At 38.0% G+C, this 11,262-nt stretch overlaps 3 protein-coding genes across 4 annotated transcripts in view; 1 reads left to right on the top strand and 2 right to left on the bottom strand.

Annotated features, from left to right (window-relative positions):
* The window catches only part of smyd1b (SET and MYND domain containing 1b), a 6,829-nt gene extending 3,828 nt beyond the window's left edge, over nt 1–3,001 (bottom strand). The window contains exons 1-4 of one of the 2 annotated variants that reach the window (XM_035658443.1): nt 2,755–3,001; nt 1,695–1,871; nt 1,031–1,244; nt 153–283 (exon numbers count right to left, since the gene is read on the bottom strand). In XM_035658443.1, coding sequence (XP_035514336.1) covers nt 153–283; nt 1,031–1,244; nt 1,695–1,871; nt 2,755–2,876 — 644 coding nt within the window. In that variant the 5' untranslated portion in view covers nt 2,877–3,001. The remainder of the gene's footprint in view (nt 1–152; nt 284–1,030; nt 1,245–1,694; nt 1,872–2,754) is intronic. The other variant, XM_035658444.1, reaches the window with a different exon arrangement.
* Nucleotides 3,002–4,077: 1,076 nt separating this feature from the next.
* sprb (sepiapterin reductase b) lies at nt 4,078–5,952 on the bottom strand. Its single transcript, XM_035659006.1, has 4 exons — nt 5,854–5,952; nt 5,550–5,778; nt 5,107–5,394; nt 4,078–4,445 (listed from the first exon to the last, which is right to left on the bottom strand). Exons 1-4 carry the CDS (start codon nt 5,950–5,952, stop codon nt 4,291–4,293), a joined length of 771 nt encoding a protein of 256 aa, XP_035514899.1. The 3' UTR covers nt 4,078–4,290.
* A 4,762-nt stretch (nt 5,953–10,714) lies between these two features.
* lzts3b (leucine zipper, putative tumor suppressor family member 3b) overlaps nt 10,715–11,262 on the top strand; it is a 13,079-nt gene continuing 12,531 nt past the window's right edge. The window contains exon 1 of the mRNA XM_035658244.1: nt 10,715–11,043. The gene's annotated coding sequence lies outside the window, so the exon portion shown is untranslated. The remainder of the gene's footprint in view (nt 11,044–11,262) is intronic.

Below are 11,262 nucleotides of genomic sequence, written 5' to 3'. Positions count from 1 at the left end.
CACACACACACACATTCATACATAATACACAACAGCACGTAAACACACACACAAAAAACTCAGAAAACATCAAGCATTTTACTTTTTTTTTCACATTAAAACCATCACTGAAGAGCACTTTTAACTAAAGTTTTTATTTGTGTTTAACTTACTTTCCATGGTTGAGGATCACCGTGCAGTTTGGCCAGCAGTCATGATTCACTAGACACAAATTTGGGAAAAGCCCAACTCCTACTGCCTGAAGGCCCCTCTGGTCGCTCACAGTGAAACCGTTACAGTTAACCTGGGAGAAAGAGGGGGCATATTCATGTGAACACAGAGCTGAGAAAAAGAGGATGAGTTTATCAGAGAAATCTGCTTTTTAAGTTCTGTACAAAATAAACAATGTGGCTTTATCTAGTCACAATTGTTGTAGATAGAGTCACAAGGCAAATCTGACTGCTCTCCAAAAGATAAACAGGATATGAACGCAGAGGCAGTAGATCTTAAATTTACTACCCTTGGTAGGTTGAAATGTTCATTTGGGCAGTTCTTATCAAATCATATATCAGATATCATTTCATATATCACCTGATAACTTCATGTTCACCGGGGTGTCGCCACACATCAAATGATCTGCACTGCAAGTTCCACTGTTGTTATAGCTGCCTGGACATGTTGTTAAGCACAACATTTCAGAGATAAATAATGTGACTATTTAACATTTATCATTAACCTGGTACACTGTGTGCCAGCTGTTCATTAAGTTTTAAAAGTAAATGGCACAACCTGTGCTGTAAACTCAGGCATGTTCCTTCATGTCTGAGTTTACTACTGTTATTTACAGCTTTGTTTCTGATGGTAAAAATGAAAATATTTGATTTTATGAGTTGACAGGGATGACTGAACACATTCGTTTTGGTCTGGTTCCGGTTATGCTCACTATCTTCCCATCCTTTGAGGAAAAAATGCCCTGATTTCAAAGTTTTAGTCACACCATAGGAAATGTGAGTTGGCCAACAAAGACATAACACAACTCAACGCAACTCACCACTCCAAACATATGTGAGATGATGTCAATTGTGTGCTGCTTGCTGTTACGTGGCCAATAGTCCAGGAAGTTGTGGATGTCCACTTTGAACTCCTTCAGCTCATCCTCTTGCATGTCAGCAATGTGGTCCTCCAGTTCCTCCAATGTGGTCAGCTGTGTGTCAGACACCACACCCCCCTCCTTGTCAAGACGCCACATGATGCGGGCCACCAAACTGACCACAAAAAAGAACAGTGAAGGGAAAGACAGAGAACTTCAAAGGTTAAAAGAAAATTTAATACGCATTATCTCAGGACTTACAGTAGCTGAAGAACTTACAGTGACACTAACTGTCTGTACAGAACACACATGCCTGTGTTTTTGTGTTAAAAATAATGAAGACAAAACTGATGCAACTTAGAAATAAACATTACACATACAAGATAAAAAAAATATTTCCCCAGTAACTCACTTGATTAAATGTGGCTCTATACATTCATGAAAATTCTCTTTTTTTTCTGATTTAGTAGGATGGATTACCAATAGTGGACTGTAGAAAGCACCCCATACAGAGAAAAACCAAAAGTCTTTACCTGTGTTTCATCAAAAAAAAGAATCTAAAACCAAGTATCATGTATCATCAACACCTTTCTATCACTCCCTACTTCCATTTCCTTCTACTTACCGGATGTTCTCGTTTGGTACTTTGCCATAAGTTTTGATGGCAGCACATTCTTGCTTGTGTTCAGCCCAGCCGGCCCGCTGGCAGGTTCGGTCACAATAATGAGCAAATTTGCACTGGCCGCACCTCTGTAGCTTCTCTTGTCTGCGGAAACAGCTGTGGCAAATACGCTCTGCTAGACTGCAGAAGGAGAAAGATATTACGATCCATAAATTACAGCACATGCATATTGTAGATATAATAGTCTAAGAGACAGTTGTCAAAGGAAGAGTTACTGTAAGCATGTTGGTTTTACCTTACTAGTGGTGATGATGTTATAGAAAATTATTTTCCTCCTTTTTTTAATCTAGTTCTACGATCTTAAAGACAATCTTTCAAATGTGCATTAAGTTAATTCTTTCCTTCACATATCATGACAAAATATTCTCAACGTATTGTTCCCATACAGTCTCACAATTTTTATCAGTGAATTGAAGTAGTTTGAAAGAGCTAGTCTGTTGTAAACAGTAGAAACAGTAGACAGTAGGCAGTCAATTCTGACCTGTCATGTTATTTGAAAACACATTTTAAAATATTCAGTATTACACCTACAATTTCTTGGATTTTACACCCTGTAATGTTGCCATACAGAACAACTTCTGTATAAGCCATTTTCAAGATATTTTCAAAAGATCCCTTAAATGTCATAATGTCATTATTTTCCAAAAGATACACATTTGTTCTATCAAATTTTTCACAATTACAGTCTTCACAGGGGGAATTTTGTTTCTGATTGTTCCAGATTAGGTTATTGTCATTTAGTTTTATGAAGATGAACTGGCGAAGATGGAAAGAGGCACAGTTGTTATGACAAAGTAACATATAGTAAGAATACAGCATCGTTATTATCAGACCACAGTAAAATCAAACTCTATGGTCTATCTATTGTAGAAAAATTCAAAATCTAGAAAAAAAAGACGGAAAATATATTGTTCAACAGCCCAGATATCCCCATGATGATCACATCTGAACACATCCCCCCGCCACTGAGTGTCCACATCCACAATTTCCATCATTACTGTACCTGTCAAACACAACAGCTGAGAGACTGGGCTCAGAAAAAATTACATCTCCTGCCCAAAACTCCTTGGTAGCCTTCAGACCCCTCCCCTTTCCAGGTGAGTCAAATATTGCCACGTTCTCCATGGTAGCTGATCCTGGTGAGCGGTGGAACAGATGAATGAAGAGTGTTTCAGTGGTAGGGAGAAGCTAAATACAGGGATAGGGTAGTTGAGGAACGTGTAGACCAATCTGTGCCCTCTGTGTTCAGTGACAACTGCACATTCCACACCAGAGGTACTAAAATAGCCGTCCATCTCTTGAACTGTACCACCAGACAAAAAAAATGGGTTACTGGTGATTTGTCTCATTAGTCCACTGAGAAACAAAATATCTTGAATATCTTGTCACTTAAACTATCAAACCTGTCTGAAAGTAACACAACTGAAACTCATGTTGCTCTTTCTCAAAAAAAAAAATTGTTTATCTAAAGTTGTGGTCAAACTTTTTGCTTTTTGTCCTGTTAACTTGCAGAAATTCCCCCACCCCCGACCATGAATTGGTAGGTGCCCGGGTCCCTGAGGGTTATTTTTGGCCATCAGTTGCTGCTGTCAGTAGCCTGTGGTGATGCTGGACAGCTGCGAGAAGTTTGACAGGAACAGAGCTGATCTATCTCACCGTCTCTACCCTTTTCTGGTGCTTTCTCTAACTTACTCTCTCTCTTTCTGTGAATCAAAGTTATGACATAACAGAACATCATATCTTTCACACACTGTAGGGAAACCATTGGGTCCCCAGAAGGGAAGTCAGACCCCACAACATGAGTGGACTACCAGATTTGGGTCCCCACAGTGTGCTACAAAGAAGGATGGACAAACATAAATACATAGAAATACATAATGCATATACACACTTAACATCCCTCATACACTTGTATCCACACCTTTTCTGCTTGGCATGTATGACAGTATTTCACAGACCAAGTATTAGAGATTAGCGTTTGTTTAAATCCTTTCAGATACAGAATCATATTTATATATTTAAAAATTAATGCAGTTTCATTTATAGATAGTTTGTAGTACAATGATGTAGTACAATGTACAATGAACAGAAGAACTGAAATAAATAGCAAAAGCAACAGGTTTTAAATAATTGAAATGTATTTAATTGGGCTATACATTGATTCTTACATTTAGAAAAATAAAAAAACACAAAACATGAAAGAGTGACTGTAATTTACAAATCGACACACACAACAACAGATCCAAGTGCAATTCTGATAAATAAATCTGCCTTGATAACAAAAGAACAAATAACAGGCAATGAGGCCTTCAGACAGAGACTTATAAAGACTCATAGACATTTATAAAGGCCAACATGTTAATGGATTCTATATACTGTAAGAATAAAAAATCACCAAAACACCTTTAGCTACTGTATGTTTTTACTTCATGTATATGTGTTCTTAACTCTTTCTACCTAGAATAAGCAAGGGAGTCACATGCAAAAATTAACTTTTTTTAAAGTTAAAAAAAAATTCTGTCTCATATTAATATTAATATCACACTTCAAGGAAGTCGAGGTGTTTCCCTGACGGGAAATTGTTGTCCAGAAGTAGCTTCATCAGTTTGGCTGCAGATTCCTGGCAGGGTAACAGATGGTGTTTGGCACCTGTTAATCTCTGAATATCAATCTGCATATCTGTGTCCATAGGACCTGAGGGAAACCAGAAGGATTAGAGGGTTAAAAAAAAAGTCATATGTTGCCTTTTGTGCTAATATATTACATGCATACTTGATGGTTAAAGATGGAGATATAGTACATCCTATCAGTTTCTTTTGTTCTGTGTTCTATGTTCTGGCTTCCAGGTAAGTGATTTGTTTTATGTGAAATACCAATATTTTATGTTTCCACGTTTGCATGTGCATGTATGGGGCCATCACAAGTACAATTCCAGATTTGATTCACAAGCATCACTGTACTGTATTTTTATGGCTAATCCAACATTTGACCATGGGACAACATCAGAGCATTTTGGCAACACTGGCACATTTAAAGTGATCTTGATTAATATTCATTATCTGTGTTAAAAATCTATGAAATGCATACATATATTCAATACACATTGTGTCATAGGATCTTTGTCACAGTATTGCTTTACAATGACACAAGTTTCTCTGTTAATAAACTCCTAGTCGGTTACATGCCATTGTTCCAACAGCCCATTATTCTGAAACCCCAATAGTCTGATTGGATTGAAAGCCCATTTGTCCAATAGCCCATTATTCTGAAAACAAACGGTGTTGGGATTTCAGAATAATGGGTTTCAGAATAATGGGACGTCAGAACAATGGGCAATATATAAAGCTGTATGTACCTGGAGAGTAGCTGAGGACTTTGACATTTGGCTCCTCCTCAGCCAGCACCCCGAACATCATTTTTCTTGCTGCTTTGGCAGTGCAGTACAGCACCCAGGACGGTAAGGCCTGCATTGCAAACACTGACGAGACGTTCACCACACTCCATTGCAGGCCCGGTCTGCATGGAAATACCTGCAGTATTCCTGCAGTCAGTGCGAGAGCAGAGCTAACGTTGAGGGACAGATAGGAATTCACCTCATCAAGGTTGGTGAAACTCGCAAAGTGGGAAATGTCACCCAAAGAGCCTGGAAGCAGAGAGAGAAGGGATGGGTTGGTGTGAGGAAGGAGGTGGAAAGGTAATACAACAAAGAGACATTATTAACATGAGATGAAGACATGAGAGTTCAGCATACAAAATCAGCATTGAGTAGGCTACTTGGTTATAGATTTTGTGACTAACCAGCATTGTTGATAAGAAGCACATGATCCATTTCATTTATAGCTTCCTGCCTTGCCACCCTGACTGTTTCATGCACACCCTCTCTCGTGCTCAGATCAACAGCTATGCAGTGAACCACGAGCTGCTGTTCCTCCGTCCAACTCTGCAGCTCTTCCTTCAACTCTTGCAGCATAGTGTTCGAGCGAGCCACCAGCAGGAGGACAGACCCAGGCTTCAAAAAGTAGGACACCTGGATGACAAGATATTTGTTTGTTTGCTTGTCTTTTTATCTTATATTACTTTTTTCTACAAGTTGATCACTTACTTCTTGTGCCAGCGCCCGTCCGAATCCCCTGGAGGCTCCTGTGATGATACAGATGGCCCGGCCCAAAGTCCTGGGGTTTGTAGAATAAATGTCTTGCATCCTGTCAAATTTTCTCTGATGATCAGATGATCACAGAAAGGTAAAAAAGTGGGTCTGAAATGAGGATTGCAGTCAATGTGAAATGAGAGGACAAGAGCCTACTGCTTTTAAAGAAGGATGAACACTGAGCCACTTTTATAACCCGAGTCAGCAGAACTAATGCATTTCATGTTTTATATTTCACGGTGTCACAAGAATCAAGAGAATGGAGAGTTACACAACCATTTGTCTGGAGTGTGCTACATAAGTAAAATGTGTTAGATTTAAAGAAGTATTTTATATATATATATATATATATATTTTTTTTTTTATTAAGGGGGGCAGAGAGGGGGAATGACACGCAGCTAAGGGCCGCAGGTCGGATTCGAGCCCTGGGCCGCTACAGCAAGTACTCATCCTTGGTACATGGGTCGCCAGCTCTACCCACTGAGCTAACTGGGCGCCCCATAAAGAAGTATTTTTAAAACCATTTGGTATTTTTAATTAAAATGTTATAATTTATAACTTTTTAAAATACAAAATAGCTTTCTGACTAGCATCATCAGGAACTTCATAAAATGTTATTTATAGATAACAATATAGATAACAATTTATATATTTTAATAAACCACTTCTTTTTGTTCCACAAAATTTTAATTGTGGTAATATGGCACACATTAGCCTCCATGCATAATCACTTTTGTTAGTTGTTTTTTTATATATATGTACATATTTTTTCATTTTATTTCTATTGTCCTTTTTTAAATCTGTTTTGTTTTCTCTCTTTCCTTTTTTCTCTGCACATGTCAAAGTTGGCCTGGCTGTTTTTGTTGATTCTTGTCATTGCATTATGAAAAGTTTCAAAATAAAATGTGGGGGAAAAAAACTTAAGGTATTGCCGTTAAGTATGCAATAGTGGTTTCTTTGCAGAGAAGTATGGCTCTAAAGGATCTTTTAAATTCATTCATTTTAAGATGTGGGGACCAGATGAGATCCCTTCATGCACAGAAAATGTTTTAATTATAATACATTGCACACGAAAACAAAAATCCACAGTGTTATTTCAGACAACAGACAGAAAGGAAGAAGAAGGATGTATTACAAATTATAATCTAATTAAAGTAAACAAGATAAAGAAAGTTTTTTAGTCCAGGCTTAATGGAGCTTGTACAGCAGCCTTCGTGCATTCCTTGATTGATATGAGTGAACATCGCTACCTGGCTATGTTTAATTTAATTAATTAGTTAAATAGTCTACCTTGTGTGTGTTAGATGACTAACATAATCAATTAAAACAGCTTGTGACATGAACTGCATGCTTATAGAAATTTTTGAAAATCCCCTGGGTACAATAGCTCCTTGATGAAAGGTTTTTTTTCGAGGCATGTGACACTATCTGTGGCTTTTAAAGTATAATGGAAAACAATGAAAAGACTTCACAGTACAATTAGCAAGTTTCTCTGAATACAGGCATTCTTTAATCATTACTTAAAGTAAATATAGACAACTACAGGTAACCTTTCTCAGCACACAGTGATATCATTAGTTATGTCTCACAGTCTTAAAGGACCAGAAATCTAATGATGTGCCATTAACGGCCGATCCACCATCACATGCTCTACAGGGCCTTGTGAGAGAGGCCTACAACGCCATTTTATGTCACTGTACTAATAGTGGCCTCTTATATCAAATGTGCAACTCTTATGGCCCACATACAACCTCATATAGGTTAACAGCATTGTTTAATTATGATTCTTTAGCATTAATAACAGATACAATTTATGCATTAACTCCATCTGCACCAGCTACAACATTAAAATTATATTTATACATTAGCACATCTGTCCTGTCGTACAATATATTAACAGTCTGAAAGAGGTAATTCTCCATAAAGAGTTGCTAAAAATACTTTATACTATACTTAATATACTCCATTATACTCTTAATATACTCCATTATATTCTAATAATAAACAAAATGTATGTTACAAAGGTTATAAAATTGTGACTCCCCTTGCCTTAGCAGACAGACACAAAATAAAGAGGGAGAACAAAGAGCTGGGGTCCAATTTTGCTGGGCTGTGTGTTAGAAATAGTCTCCAAAGGGAGGCAGAAATTCCCTGAAGACTTGGAAGATGAAGCTACTGACTTCCCCCAGCATGCTTGCAGCAGTATTGCAGCAGTGAGAGTCCCAGTATTGGCTGCCCCCTCATGGACAGTCAAGCAAATGTCACAGAAAAAGGGCCTTCTCTTTAGAGATTTAATAATTAATTAGTTTAATAGTATATAAAGGCTACACTGAAAATAAAAAATTCAAATGAAAATGAAGCTGTGGACACACTACCCATATACATACTTTTAAAAATATTTAAAAACATAAAACATACATACATATGGATAATTAAAATAATTAAAAGGAAAAGCAACAAATACTCACATTTGTGTACCTGCAACCATGAAATGTTTTGGCATGAAAAATTACTGAAACAATTCTCCATATAGCTGCCAATTAATTTTCTATCAGTCGACTAATTGTTTCAGCTGTACTTGTACATTTTCATATGTTTTATATGCAAAAATCTTAACTTGTAGAGGTAATCAGTGACTAGAGCTGTCAAATAATTGTAATGGAGTAAAATGTTTCCCTCTGACATGTTGTGGAGTAGAAGTATGAAGTACAATTGAGATGGAAAGACTTAAGTCCTTCATATTTTTATATGACACCACTGCACAGTAATAACTGTCCTCTGTGAAGTCGAAAAACCGAAACAGATGTTAGTTAGTTAGTTAGTTAGTTAGTTAGTTAGTGATCACTTGTGAATTAAATTAAGTAGATAAACTTCTGGTATTGAGCGTGCTTTGTATTTGTATGTTTGCTTTGTGCCTTAGATGTTCCTCCCATTCTGCAGGGGCACACTAGTGCTCATTTCCCTCGCCAAATCAGCAGGAAAGAAAACGGTGACTAAAAACTCCAAATACCTGTAGCAAAAGAGATAACAGGAGAGGATACAACAACCATAACAGATGTGCCGTCAAGTAGTTTTAATTTTGGTGTCATCTTGTCCAGTTGTGGTGGTTTAACATAGCAGGAAATGTTGCCAAGAGGAGGAGAAACATCTCAACCAAGAAAATTCAGAAAAGGTTAGATGTTACTGCCAAGAAGACACAAACCCATAATTAAACATTTAAAATTATCAGGAAAAGGAGCTCAAGGATGAAGGGCTGCACACAGGATAAAAAACACTGAGTAAAATAAAAAGAATATGGTAAATCTTCAGAGTGCATTGTTCCAAATACCAACAAGTATTGATCTATGAAGGGAAAAAGAGACACAGGGGAAAGGAAACTGCTATCTAACACAAGGTCAGGTCAAACAGAAATATAACAGCATAGGGAAATAACAGCAGGCATCGAGGAAATGCAAAGTAAAGATGACAAGCAGTCACAACGTGCAACACAACCCAACTGAGGACTGACACATCTGTTACAGAGCAGAGGGATACTTCTTTTACACAAAACAAGGACAACCTGCCTAATATGGAGATACAGGACTCTTTTGCAACTTGTGTGTGTGACCACAGTATCATACAAAACAAGAAAGTAACAGAAAATAAACAATTTTAATCAAAACATACTTTATAATTCCTATATTATATGGAGTTTGAAAAAACAGGACATTTACCATTTGCCAAATCTGTTCACTCACAAGTCACCCAAACCTTAGGAGTGCAATACTAAATTACTGGAGTACTCAGGGCTCCTATGTAGTTCTTACAGTAAATACTGTGGGGTCCAGTGGGGTCCAGTGGGGGCAGGTGTAGTGGAAAGCCTCCCAGGAGATTCTGTAGTGATACAGTTCACCTGCGGTTATTTCATTCAGAACAATTGTGATTCTGTGCTGATATTTTGCTTTGAAACTAGAACAAAATCCCTCTGTTGAACTTGTTACTTCAACTCACTTAGTTCTTCTGACAGAAAACTTCCAGAATATGTACTGTAAGCAAATGTATTAAAAAATGTTTTGTTTTTCTCTAGTCAATATTACTATATGAACAAATGATTATGTCTAACATCTAATCAATCAAACTCATTGTTTTGGGTTTTACAGCTCGTATGTTTTGATTCAATCTCACTGCTCTCAAAAGCATTGTTTACAGACACACACAAACTTATTTATAACATTAAATATCTGTATAATACACCTTCCCGAGCACCAAACAGCAGACAAGCAAAGTTAGCAACTAGCTGATGAACAAAGTGGAGAATTTAGCATCTAAAGAGACAGATATTTATCTAATGAAGGAGTTGATGGAAAACCAAAACAGGATTTTTGGAGTTTCTATTATTACAGAAAACTCCAAACTTTATGTGGTGATAAATAGCTTGTTATGCTGCTTCCAATTGGCCAAAATCAATCAATGTGGGTTTAGGTTAGGAGAATGTATTGGTTTTTTTTTAATCTTATTTATTTTTCATTTCTTAAAAAATGGTTGAAGATGTCATGCTTCTTTTTTTTGTATGGGTGGGATGCAAACAAATACATACAAAACAGCAAATACACTGTAAGAATGGAACATGACCATTGATACAAAACATTTATTTTCTAAAATAATAATAATTTCTGAGTGATTAACATGCTGGAGGTTAAAATGCATTAATGAAACTAAGCATTATCTGGTGACGCATCCAGCCTCACTACGGTTTCCACCCAGCATCTCACCCACCATCCATCCATCCGGGGGGGGGGGGGGACACAGTATATGACTCTATAGGCTTTTCCCGAGGGAGAGCACTGGATTAATGCCAAAAGGGGGCGTTTGTATCATGCAGCCGGAGGGGCGGGACCAGAGGTGGGTGTGTGTCTCTCAGCTGATGCGCGTATCAACCGACCGACTCCATCATCAGCATCCGACGCTGACAGCGGTCGAAGACAGCAGCATCCCTAATATTACCGACCCACGGTATCACCGCAGAATAATACAGAGCCCGGCCGACCAGGACTGACGCCGCTGTCTTGTGACAATAGTGTTTATTGAGGCTGCCATCTTACAAAACCGCCGAGCTGCAAAATAGTGAGTAGCCTTTGATGATGGACCGCCAGGATGCTACAATCGGTAAATCAAAGCCACTGTCGTCAATGTCAATGACGCTGCTGTGTATATTCATTTAGATGTGTTTTTTTCTATTCGGCGAGGGTCGTGCGTGTAGTTCTTGTCACGGGCCTAGCGAGCGATTGTTTGGGAGCGCAGTCGATTCAGGGCTTGATGCGGATGCTGCTAAAGCCGCCCTTGCCGCCCAGGGATGCAGAGAAAAAGGGAGAGAGGGAGAGAGAG

The sequence above is a fragment of the Morone saxatilis genome, unplaced genomic scaffold (assembly GCF_004916995.1).
Source record: "Morone saxatilis isolate NCDOM2014 unplaced genomic scaffold, NCSU_SB_2.0 Contig16, whole genome shotgun sequence".
NCBI classification, from domain to species: domain Eukaryota; kingdom Metazoa; phylum Chordata; class Actinopteri; family Moronidae; genus Morone; species Morone saxatilis.
This window is presented reverse-complemented; position numbering and strand designations above follow the sequence as displayed.